Raw genomic sequence first — 13417 nt, 5'->3', positions numbered from 1 at the left:
TCTATTTCTGTTTTCCATCAGCCACTTCTCTCCTGCTGATAAAAAAACACCAAGATGCTCTTTGTGTTGATAGAGTAAAACCTCACGTGTGAAAAGAATGCGTCGGCATCTGTGATAGTGGAGAAGATGCAATTTAACTGCATGAAAGGCTGCTCGTGTTTGCTTGGGGATTGGCTCCACTTTTCACAATGAATGTGCCCTGAATTTTCCTATTTTTACTTGCGTTGAAAATACCCTGACTGACCCTTGTCACATGTAACCTTCCTCTTCATTAACATCCGTTGGAACATTTTATTTAAAAATGCTCTGACGAACAATAAAAATATGAGTTGCAAGTACAAGGGGAAAAAAGGCATGATGATAATCAATGATTAAAACAGGAATTGTGAGGGACAAGTTCTAATTCATTACACGCACAAGTGCACAGACATGTCCCAACAAAACCTGGATAAGAAAATATTTGACTGTAATAATATTAGGTTTTTTTATGTTTTGGCAAGACTTTTCAATATGATGCAATTTTATTACCACTCCTACTACTACTTCTACTAAAATACACAAAACTAAGAGTAAAAATAAGAATGATACATTTTCAAGTTTCGCAGTTTTTCAAATAAATCTAACAAAAGTAATAGAGAATTTAATCAATTATGAGAATTGTAATATTTTGGGAATACCGTAATTTCACAATGACAGTAAAATGAAATGACTAAAATTAATCAAATGAAAGAAACACTATTCATACTGCTTGGCACCATACTGACATGTAATTTTGTATGTCAAGTCAAATTTGCAAGGAAAAAAATTACGCAAAAAAATAAAATAAGTAATAACGTTAAAAAAACAAAATCGGAATTTTCGGAGAAAAAGAAGCGATGAAAAAGTAAGATTTTTAGTTCAAATGAAATGCGTTCAAATTAGGAAATACAGAATTAAGTCGAAATTATGAAGGTAAACGTCATTTCCAAAACACATGGAAAACAAACAATTGAATAAGAAAAAAATATGGAAATTAAGTTTCAGGAATTAGAAGGAAAAACGTTTAATGATCACATAAAGATTGAAAAAATATATATATACATATGATAATGGTAAAATATAGAGGATAAGGTCAATAGGGGAAAATATAATTACAAAAAAATTGATTAAATTGACAGATGATACTGCAATAGAATTTTCTGAGAAATAAGTTGTATTTTTGGCGAATAACATTTTGCAAGGATAAAGTTGTAGTTTGACCGAAAAAAGCTATTTTGATCATACGACTTTTTGCATTATTATTCTCTGAATTAGTTTTTTCTTGGTCTGACCCTATTACGCCATTGTACGATAACAAAGGAAACTTTTTTCATCGACTATTTTATCTGGATGTGCATACCACGGAGATCGTAGCGGTGTTTGTCGCTGCCGCAAAGAGACCACAAAGTGTTTTCAAATGTGTGTCATATACGTATGTCTGCTCCCCCACCACAAGTCTCAACCACTTTAAAGTGCAGCCATATGGGCGTAAAAGCCAAATAAAAGACCCACAGTGCTCACTTTTGGGTGTTTAGACAGTTGATCTCAAACACCAGCTATTGGCTATGTGATGTGTGTAAAAGTGCCATTTATCCGGATCAAAATATTTACCAAGCAGCTTCCTCCGATTGATGTTCAGGTTCAAGCATACAAAGCGAGAACACTGACAAGAGAAGATCATTGGCGTTACTGTCGTGCTATCCAACAAATAAGATTATGCACAACTTTTTGAAAAGGATTTATTTTGACCCAATTGTGTTTTTCCCCACAAATGTATCTGTAGTATCTGGTGGGTCAATGCTCCACTGCAAGCGGACTGTAACTGTCAAAAGTAAGGTGAATAAATTATTGGCTCTCAAATTGAAAAGAAGATTAAAGCAGTCTTTTGAGTCAATTGAAGCCATCAATGTGGGGTCACACTTAGCAGGGGTGCATTCACAATATTTAATGTGGTCGTCTTTAGCCGATGTGTAAAATGGAGCCCTTTTTTTAGGTATCTGTGAACAGTTCCCAAATCTGCATCCACACGCATGCACGAGTCAATTGGAGCCACCCTCTACAATTTGAGTACTATTTCACGGGAAATAGAGTAACTAGAATAGCACGTAGGTGTGCGCAGACCTGCCGCCAGTCGCAAACAATCCTAAACACATCCTGATTTGATTAAAAATTCTTGATCGACCATGGTAACACCATCTGCAAGATCTGGTGGCTCACTCATCACCTCTACTTGGCCCGATATATCATGTAGGACTGTATCATATCAAAACAGCTTTCTTACTACTACTAAGCTTGTAAAAGAAAAACGTGCAATTAAGACTTGGGCGAATGCCAACAGAGAGCAACTTTCCAACATCACACGGCCTTGTAAACACTGACTGATGAACGATAACGTCATAAATCTTACAGATAATTACTGTTTTATAAAGTGGGAATAGTAGTCTTTACATTTGTGTTTTCTGAAATCCTCGCAAGCTTATCATTGATACCTTAACTGGATTGACTCCAGATGTCCTGACCAAGCTTGTTTTTATACATGACTTTTTTTTTTTCCCCAGTAGGCCTCCACACCTTCAAGCCGTTTATTTTTTAGGTGATTGTTGGCGGTGAGTCCAACTCTAGCTGTCAAGCGGGAATGAAAAAAAGTACACCTGATGTGAAAATTGAAGGTTTAACACTAGAGTGGGTGCGATCAAAACCGTCGCTCTTCCTCCTTTTGTGCGATCCGGACGGACGGGGCGGTTTTCCTTCGCTTTGCGCTCAACACATGTTTTGTATCACGGCCATGTATATTTTAAAAGAGTTATTGGGCTTGTCCTGATGTGAATAACATCCACAGATTTGGCTTTGGCATTACAGTAGAATGGGATCTCACACTCGGGCCATTTCATTAGGCACTATTGAAGAATCCAATGTGATCCAATACAAGACTGGTACATTGCATTAATATCTTTAGTTTAAAAAAATAATGGTCTGACTTTCGATTAGGATGAACAGATATTGTAGGGAGTGCATACAGCGATGTGGAGTTCAGATACGCTACTTTGAATTGCATTAAAAACCTTTCTAAAACAATACACTTTTGACTTTTGAGTGAGAGGACCTGATTTTGTAGGTAATGCATACAGGTTTGTAAAGTTCATAGACGCATACAGGTAGATGGGGTTCATACACAATATTTTGAGATGCTTTAAACGACATGGATCAAAACACGCTCCAAATAATATACTGTAGCTTTGACTTTCGAATGGGATTACTAGACACTGTAGGGAGCGCATACAGGTACGTGCCATACATGCGCACCATTTTGCGGTACATACAAACTTAAAAAATAAAGTCTCAACGTTTGATTTGCCTCAAAAGACATTGTAAGGAGCGCATAAAGTTACGTACTTGGAGTTCATATGCACTATTTTGAGATGCATCAAAAACTTCTCAAAAACAATGTTTGGACTTTTAATTGGGACAAACAGATTGTAGGGAGCGCATACAGGCAAGTGGAGCCCAAACGCAATGTGATCTCAACAGACTTCAGTCAGTAAATTTTTGACTGGATTATTTTCACGTGCCCTTAATTTTCCACTTCCGTTTTAGTACTATTGCCATTCAGCAATGTCTCTAATAGAGCCGTCCTGCGTTGCTTGATGCTTATGGCCATTCCAAACAGTGTTGTTTTTGGCAGGCATTTCAGATTTAGTCTTAGTCTTTTGAACGGAAATGCTTATTAGTTTTCGTCACATTTGGTCATTCCTACTAGTGATAGTTGAAGTCTAGTTTTAATCGACGAAAACTCAAAAAGGTTACGAGGAACGAGGATAGGTTGCACCAGCATTGCAATTTTTTCAAAGACAGATTACGTGTACAATAGGAAGGAATGTCATAAATCTTGAACATCTGACAGACCACACGCTAACAATTTCGTCCTGTCTCGTCACCGAAAATTCATGTACGTCACTTCATGTTTTCGTCGTCAACGAGCCACGTTTAGCTAGTCTTCGTCTCAACATCGCCATGAAAAAAAGGGGCGTTAACGAAATATTTTCGTCATCATCATCATCATCATCATCATCGTTGACGAAAACAACACTGATTCCAAAAGGGGTTATCGGCATTGCAGGAAGTGCGTGTGTAATGACGGAAGCCTAACGAACAAGATAAACACACCACACCTTGTACTGTCTTGTCCTGTTAGATCCTGTCTTACTGTGTCTGGCAAGCTGCTGCTGCCGTTGCCTCTGGGTCAACACAAGTGACAGTTGCACAAACCTGACATAAAGGTTGACTTTATACATGCCTCTGAGCTGGAGTAAGTCTGTGGAAATTTATTTTTTGACCTGATAGAGGGGCCTGCAAATGGTGAAAATGATTCTACAACTAACTAAAAAAGTTAGAACTGCCTATAGACAAGGCGCCGGAAAAGATCTACTTTTCTATGAGACATGCATGGACTGTCTAAATAAATGAAGCTGCTCCCCTCACTTCAACATAGTTCCTTGATACCAAGATGCCAGCAGATGGAGCCAAAGCAACACTTTTATTTTAGACAGGGCTTTAGCCTGAGCCAAAAATTTGGATAGGTAAGTATGCGAAAATATTGAGAGGCTAATCTGTGAGTAGCGAATTGTGCCTATGTGGAGAACAGTTTATAGAAATTATTTAGTTTAATTGATAATCTTTCATTCATTGGAGAATTTACTAGGCTTTATATGATCAGGATTGTGGAGCTGATCCCCGATCCGAAGACCAATCCATCCAATCTCTTATCTCAAAACATATTTACTCAAAGTCAAATAAGTTTCAATGTGTTTAACACGATAGCGCAATCGGGGCGATTTGAAATGAATCCCCAGCAATAAATGGTTCACTGGTGTTCAATGGGACTCAATGGATCTGTAACGTTAAGAAGCCGATGCAAAATGTTCTACCAAGGCTGCTACCTAGTGTTCATTCAACGCAGCTACATTTGGGACAGTTCACAATGTTTGGCGCGTTTTATCAGCACGTTGCAGCAAAACCTGAACTAAAGCGACCGTCTCTACCTCACAATGCTCTCTCGTAGGTTATTTCTGGTAGCCGCGGATGAAAGAATGGCCACAAAGGAAAGAATGTGGTTCCTGTTGTGGTCTTTGAGGGTCAATGGCAAGTAGATGTGGGGGCGGGGTGTCTGCCTTTCTCACTTTGGGTGGCCCCCAGCGTAAGTTGTGGAGGGAGGTAATCATGGGTCAAGGTCTGAGGAGGGATGGGGGGGACGGGGGTGCCAGACCTGGACCGGGTCCGAGGGATGTTATGGGAACAGGACGACACAAAGGACGGACGGCACCTCGGTGTTGAGATAAGAGCGTTTGAAGGAGGGAAAATAGCGAGGGGGGAGTCGAGCAGAACCAAAGAAGGCACTAACACGAAACACATGCAACAGAAGCATGTGTGCACGATGCATACAAGTGGCAGTCATCTGTCTTTTGTCTTTGGCATTGAGACGTCTTGTGGGAGTGAAGCAGTAACTCTGATAGGATTCTGCAAAGCCAGTTCGGCCGGCGCCAAGCACAATACGCACCAATTGAGGCAGAATAAAGATAATGAGTGAGGCAACGCATGCATTTCACTCAAGGAAGTGCACCGCCGGTTTGTCTTGAGTGTGTCGTGATAACATTCACACGTACAAAAGTGATGCGTATTGTTTGATGAGCTGGTAAAGAACACAGAGCACCAAATACACAAAACACATTTTGACATGCTTTTCATTCCTCCTCAACCTGCCAACCACTGGCGGGTTCTGGTATGTGCAAAACGTGTGGCCACACAGCTGAGTGAAATGTTTATAATTCAATATCTATAAAAGGGGGTCTCACCAGTGCCAACTACACAGTAGAAGTGACAAAAATGTATCCGATGACTCAGAAAATTGTTTTTTGATTTTAAAGACGCAAGTGCATCAAATTGAACTGAATCGTTCCACTTTAAAATATATAAATTACAATACAATACAATTTTATTTATATAGCGCATTTCACAACAGCTACAGCTGTAGCAAAGCACTTTACATACAACAATATCAAGATATGTGATGAGTCATCTTTTATTGGAGAGATATATCGTAGAAGGAAATGCAGTATTGACAAGTTCATTCAAATGTATGTCTAATGACAACAATAAAGCCCACACATCACCATATCCTCTCATACTGAGCCGTACCATCAAATCAAGTCGTAATCCCACCCGAGTCGAGCTGAATCGAATCGTTCCACTTTCAAATCGAAGCGTCCTTGAATCGTTTCACACCGCACATATTGATACTGGTACAATTTAAGTAAGTAACACAATCGCTCTTAACACACCGACTCTGTATAATCTTGCACACAATTGACAGTCTAAACCTTTGCTGAGTTTGATATCGAAAGAGAGGGAAAATGCTTACATTTGGAACGATTATCGCTATGTGTATAACCCAAAGCAAACCTGACAATAAAGCCACGTTTTTCTTGCTCTTGGCAAAGCAGTCCTTTGTGGAACCATTCCAAAAAAAACGTTCAGTCTCTGGCTCATATCACTGCTCCTCAGCAGGAAGCCCTCATTGGGGTGCTGCCGACCCTCTGATGTGCAGCAAAATTAAACTAAATAAACAAGGGGTTTTAATTCCTCCTCTGCGCCCTGCAGTGTTTGCACACCCATGCTGAAAGTCAGTGATGAGGCACATGTGTCTTTGTGTGTGCGTATGTGTGTGTGACTATGCCATCCTTCAATTACTGAAATGACCCAGCATGATGATGCCGCTAATGTTTAACAAACACAGGTGACAGGAGTGTGTGTGTCTGTGTGTGTGCACGCGTTTGACATGTCAACTGCAAACAGACCTTCTTAATTATCTCTCACACGCACGGGCACACGCACAGGTTTTCAACAAATGACTAATGGGGAAAAGAATGAAACAAAGCGTACTACTATAAACAGCCAGTAGATGGAGTCATTTCACAAACTTGTTTTTACATTGCAGTTAGTGTACAAACTGTATTCATACTAAAGACAGCATTTTCTTACTAAATCATATTATTGAGCTTTTCCATTTTTGGGGGGGAAGGAAAATTGTTTTGGACTTTTTGTGATGAATAATGATACAACAAAAAATATGCACAAAAGCATGTCATGCCTTTATACTATAATTATTTATAAGTGACATATTCTGTAATCTACAAGTAATTACAAAAAATAATGATACTTTATACAGATATCCTTTTATTCCACGGAATTTTAAGATCATAGCGCCCTCTTCTGATGAAAGGCAACACACACAAAAGTGAGATCAAGGACAAGAGAAACTGCACCATAAATTGTGCTTTTACGAACATAATACCTTTTAATTATTCTAACTGCTAATGTGGTTGCAATTTGTAATCCTGCAGGACTACAATGTATAATATTGAGAAGTGTTTATATTTAACATATCAAACGACATTAAAAAAAATTGCTGAAAATGGAAAACGTCTGCCATGATAATATTTTAATTCAAATTAAAAAAAAGTTTAAAAGTTTAAGAAAAATAGATGGATACAGTAGGTACATATTGATAGATCCATATGTAAATATACAGTGGGTAGACAAACACTCAGACAGGCAGACAGACAGACAGCTCAATAGACAGACAGAGACAATCAGACAGACAGCTAGATCAGGGATGAACACAATCTGAGTGCCCGCTTGACTAATAAAAAAAAATGGAAAAGGAACCGAGAAATTTTTTTTTTCCTTTACAACCCCCCAAAACTGAAACACAAATAAACAATCAATACATGTTTTCTATGGAAAACAGGGGGAAATAGGGAAAACACAAAAAAGAAAAACAAATCTGTGAATATGCAAACCACGGATACCGACCTGCGAATATGGAGAGGTCAACTGTAGTTTGAAGTTGTAATATCACCAATCACCACTAATGGCAGACATGTCTTAGTTTAGTTTACACCGGGTCTTATACTGCCCTATACTACAACTTGAGTAGGCGTTAATAATTTTGGGCCATCCTTGAATGGTATTTTTTATGCAAGACAGCCCTTTGCACTGGAACAAAAAAATCTAAATAAATGGTTATTTTGTTGTTTGCTTCAAACCCTTTGTTCTTTGAGTTAGGATAGTAGATCATTTGTGCATTCATTGAAAAATGTATTATCAAAAATGAAATATATTAACGTGCACGTATTCTGCACGTATTTTGTCCACATTTTAAATAGCATTTTGATCATACAAGACATACTGGTTACGCAGTGTGCGGTCCTAGGTGGCGTCCCCGGTAGCACTGATGAAAAACTGCGACTCCCTCCAGTTTCATCTGTGAGCGAGATAAGACAGAGAGAAAGCGAGACAATCAGACAGACAAATTGAAATACACTGCTAGTACAGAGAACTCCTTGCCTTGTCTTCCTTCTAAACTTTATTTAGCCATTTGTCTTATAATTGAGCGGTATGTTAAAACTTGCTTGTAATGAATTAATAGTGCAGTGTTGATTGGAGGACAATGGCGCTCCCCCTTCCCCTACGGCCCCCTTGCCCTCCTGCGTTATTACTCCCAGAGGTCTGATCGGTTAACCCTAACCCTCTTATGTTTGCTTTCTAAACCGACGGAGCGGACTCACTGAGCTGTAAATACACACTGACCTGAACTAAGACTCTCATCATCTGTAAACTCATTCAACACCGGGAGGGACGGCCTCCATCACTGAGTGGAGGTGGAGGTGCGCCAGTGTGTGTGTGGTGAAGCGTCAAACGACAGCCCCAATATGATCTCCCCATCAGCCCCACGCAGGCCAGGAGATTGTCCCCGGGGCCAGAATTTATGGAAATGGCCGTAAAACGTGAAGACCTCAGTAATGGGATGTGTCGATAAAGGACCGCCGCCCACCCCCTCTCTCGCGCAATCTATTGTCGCTTACCGAAGGAGACGAGTGGCCCGGCTGTAAGACAACTCACATCTCATTTTCCCCATAAAGCCTCGGCGAGTCAACAACCATAAAGCTTCTATAAATCATCATCGAGGCACACAAAGAGGCAAAAGCGAGAGGGGCATATTCATCAGCGCCATGGCAGACTTCATGCTTTTGTGCACTTGAATGGGTCAAATTAGTCCTTTTTTTGGCGAGTGATTTAAGACTTAATTTCCCTAATTATCCTCAGGGGAGTAATAAAGTATATCTATCTATTAAACACTTTGAACGATGGTGCAAAAAGTGCATTTTAAAGATGCTCTCACATGCAGAATGGAGAAAGCACTTTGACAAAGAAAAAAGAAAATCAAAAGCAAGATAGAGAAATGTCATTTTAATTCTAATAAAGATGCACTGAGAATTCTCTGTCACACCTGAACACTTATTGGAATACACTAAAATATATACAGTGGTACCTCGATTTATGATTGAGTAACCCTAAGTACGAGTATGTAAATATACAGTAGAGACTTTCGCAACAAGCAGCAATTTTGCAGATGGTGAAAAAAAATTATGGTCGCTCTCAGTTCACTATAAAACTAAACATCAAACAAAGAGCATATTTAACTTAACACATAACTTTGCCATCTGCTGGCAAAATACCATCGACAGGCTAATGACACTAGCCTCCGTGTTGTGGGGGGTATCTTTTAAGCAGATTTTAGAGCACAAACGGTACTGCAACACCAACAGGCAATAACAATACTCATTGGCACATATTCTTTATCCTCTGCGAAAAACAACTATTACTTCACTTAGTGGTAAAAGTCTTATAGTCTTGTATCTATGCAGTATAAATGTCTTTTAAAAATATGCAGTACACTAGTTTATGAAGATATGTTATATTTTACATATACACACATATATATATATATATATATATATACACACAGTATATATATACATACGATGAAATCTCTTAATTACCTTATATTTTTGCTGATGGGGTGTGAAGAATTGTCACAATTTTCTCCAATTCCTCCAATTGTAGGTTTAAAAAACTTAATTTAAGTAAAAGAATCCAAACGTTAACTCACAGTGATTTTTTAAACTATTGTGAGAAAAGAAAAAGATGGTACTTCCTGAAGTGCAAAAATCAATAAGGTTAAAGGGAATGGCGCCCGGCTATTAATTCCTGGAATGTCCAGTCATATCTTATTAGGAGCCGCTAATGAGCAACGGCCCCTCGAGCAGATGAGCCTCTTTTCAACTGACCAGAATTATTGATGGAGGCCCATTTCAAGTATTTAGTGAAGAATTCTTAATGTGCATCGACCTCTCTTGAGCTTAACTGCAAGTAGTAACTGAACAGAATAGGAACCTAAATATTAGAAATGGACAGCATTAATCAAAATGAGCTTCATTATCTTCGTAAAGGTAAAAATGTTCAGTTCAAGTTCTTGCATTATATCACATGAGCCACTTAGAACTAGAGTGGGTTACCTTCATGTTTGTCATTTTTCTGGAGGGTGAGTTCAAGTTTTATGGCTTGAAACTAACATACAAATGCTAAAGCACAATATTATCTCTATCGCTGAACCTTACTTTCTGCCAAGAGTGCCTAGTGTTGCACTGATGAATCAGGAAAAATGCTGAGTGCAAATAATGGACTGCCCCCTTAAGGTCAGAATTGGAACTACCCTTGATCTGAACTTATTCCTGCATTTAGCGTCATGAGTCACATAAACAGCATCAACCTGCTCTTGTACTCAGTGGCCCATATTACATTTAGCATGTGTACCTAATGAAGTGTCTTGTGAGGGTTTTACCCACTGTAAAGTAGCTTTAATGCAGACATCTTCCTTCCTGCTTCTGGACTGGACCTCTCCACATGAGCGGCGATGCCTGCAGAGTCAGACAGCCAAGCTCCTGTGAAAGACGGCGACCCCTCCCCCGGGGGACAGCGGCGGTCCCACACCGTTTTACTGGCACAGAAGGGCAATAAGTGCTAAAGGAACACAATTATACCGCAATCATTTCCGATTCTCCGCTGGAGTTGTGGGCCGAAACGGCGCAGGAATGAAGGTCACAGGGGAGCGGAGGGAAAATTTGGGAAAATACACTTAGAGGTCACTTTATTAGGAACATTCTAATAAGACTCAGTGTAAGACCTGTATCTTTATTCCTGCCTTTATGAATACTGTATGTAATAATAATCCATTTTAATTGACACTGTCAGAGAGGATTTAATGTAAAACTTGTACTGTACTGTAGTTTGGCAGTGGTGTACAAATTCATTAGTACAGATGTTTTTGACCCACTAAAATGCTCCGCTCTCTGACTATCCACTGGGGAGGAATATAATATATATTTTTAAATATTCTCACAGATGAACTGAAAAGTCTCAAATTCAAACCTGGACAGTAAAGTACATTTTAAGTTTATGTGAATTATCATTATTATTTTTTTATTTATAATAGCAGTAAAAAAAAAAAAAGTGTATTTTTATTAAATAAAGTATAGTGAAAATTCAAACCTTTACAGTTCTTAAAGTTTTTACGTTTGTGTGATATCGCCGATATCGGGACAGTTCTGGTGTCGGTCATGAAGCTTCTCCCTGGGAAGTCTGAGCTGGGATCAGCCGTAATTTTGCTCCCACGGAGGTCACAGTTCTCATCGGGTTCCCTCAGCTCGGCCTCCATTAGCTGTTAGTCCGTCGAGACACACTCACACACAAACACACTCACACACACTAACGGAGCAGAGCTTGTTGGATGAAAAAGAACAATTAAGGCAGAAATGAGGGAGAATCATCAGGGGAAATAGCTGATGAAGACTTTATTGATTAGGGCAGCTCCACTGATCCACATCTCACTGTAGCAATTACCAGCCGCCGCTGAAGGGGGGGTGCTCATCCACAGGAGAGCAGGGGGGCGCGTGTGGTAGTCACAGTGCAGGGGCCCAATTTGAAGACCACCACGGGAGGGGACAGGAAGTGAACCTGACAAACAAAAAGAGCAACAAAAATGACAAGGAAAATGTTGAATTCCGTGAGAATCCACAGATTTTTTTTTTTTTTTGAATGACTTTTGACTTTTGAATGGCTTTTGTCCTATGGTAGCAAGTGCCACCTGCGCCAATTCACTGTTTTTGTGCCCAGGCAAAAGCAATGAAAGTACTACAATGTGCTAAGGAACTATGTCGATGTGAGGTGAGGAGCTTCATCCAGGTGGTGGAAAGCACCATGGAAGTGAATTGAAGAGTGCAATTCAGGTACGAGACTTCAGTTCAGCAAGCATCAAAGTATTGACTGCTTGTTTTGATTTTTCTTTGGCCCCCCCTTTCTGGTGACATGTTTTTGTTCAAAAGAAGCAGCAGCCTCAACCAGGGGTGTTAAGATAAAAAGACTATACACATGAAGTTATGTGATCTGGGTGAAGGTAGACAGACTGGGTTGTTTTATGCTTTAGAGTGGATAACTTTTTACACTTGAAATAATAAAAAAAATGTTAAAATTTGGAATGTGTGGCTAACTTCTTGAAATTACTCCATTGTCATTAAAGTTAAGTGCTTTATGTTTTAACGGCTAAATATCAGCTGTGGTTAAGAAAAAACATTGAAAAACCAGAACAAATTGTGCTGCCCACTAGGGGTTCCAGTATATTTATTTATGGTGAGTATTTACATACATTAGGAACAGAAGGGTGCATAGAAGAGGACAACCCAGTTTGGTCAACGCAATGAATGTAAATCCCTTGTGAATAAAGCAATAAAACTCCAACCTCTGAGACAACATGTTGACAGTCTGATCGGAACATCCCCCTGCGTTTGCTCAGCTAAGACAGCGGCATATTTGTATTGAAATCTACCTGCTGTCCCCTTTGAAGAACCTACATGACGTCGGAGGAGACGCCTGCTGGAGGGGAACGCCATGATGGTGATCAATCGCACGCCGTTAGCTTTGCATTGCGGTGCTTCCGGAGCCTGAATGTCAAGGAAGGTCATTGTGGAGGCAACCAGGCGACCAACATTTTCATTCACAAGATAGCGGGTTCAAAGGTCAAATGAGGTATCTAATTAGAGGTGAGAGCCCAAAATTTAATCTGGAATGAGACCCAGTGCTGGTTGACAGAATGATTGGTGCAGAAAATCATGTTTTCTGCTTGCTCTTGAATCGATTGGGGCTCTTTCTGGGCCCAAAAGAGGGTCAACTAAAATCTGCTTATGAAACCGACTTCATGAAGAGAATTCCTCAACCGGAAATCAACACGAATGTCATTTTAAGATTTAAAATGTTCCAATGCAATATTTAACTTTTTATAGGAGTGAAGTAAAGAACTACTATGTTTTTAAATCATATGTATCATGTCACATTGTTTGAATCCATTTTCCAATTTTTTTTAAAGCTTGAAAACATATTTGAACACTGTAAATGTAGTTCAACACAATAAACAGAGTGAAAATTCCAGCTGTGACTGTGGCTCTCC

The 13417-nt window shown here is 39.4% G+C and overlaps 1 protein-coding gene across 8 annotated transcripts in view; it reads right to left on the bottom strand.

Annotated features, from left to right (window-relative positions):
• Nucleotides 1-13417, bottom strand: part of LOC147140058 (uncharacterized) — a 54615-nt gene that overhangs the window by 24768 nt on the left and 16430 nt on the right. For 5 of the 8 annotated variants that reach the window (XR_015088546.1, XM_086044313.1, XM_086044311.1 and 2 more), the window contains 3 exons: nucleotides 11491-11931; nucleotides 10764-10835; nucleotides 8264-8338 (listed from right to left, as the gene is read on the bottom strand). Coding sequence is in view for 6 of the 8 variants with exons in the window: in XM_086044313.1 (XP_085900439.1) it covers nucleotides 8264-8338; nucleotides 10764-10835; nucleotides 11491-11632 (289 nt within the window). In the remaining 2 variants the exon portion in view is untranslated. Of the gene's footprint in view, nucleotides 1-8263; nucleotides 8339-10763; nucleotides 10836-10958; nucleotides 10981-11490; nucleotides 11932-13417 lie in introns of all 8 variants that reach the window. The other 3 variants (XM_086044312.1, XM_086044310.1, XR_015088547.1) reach the window with 2 other exon arrangements.

The sequence above is a fragment of the Filicampus tigris genome, chromosome 11, assembly GCF_054856515.1.
Source record: "Filicampus tigris isolate MCC_2025a chromosome 11, RoL_Ftig_1.0, whole genome shotgun sequence".
NCBI lineage: Eukaryota > Metazoa > Chordata > Actinopteri > Syngnathiformes > Syngnathidae > Filicampus > Filicampus tigris.
Note: the sequence above shows the minus strand (reverse complement) of the source record. Positions and strands in the feature narration are given on the sequence as shown.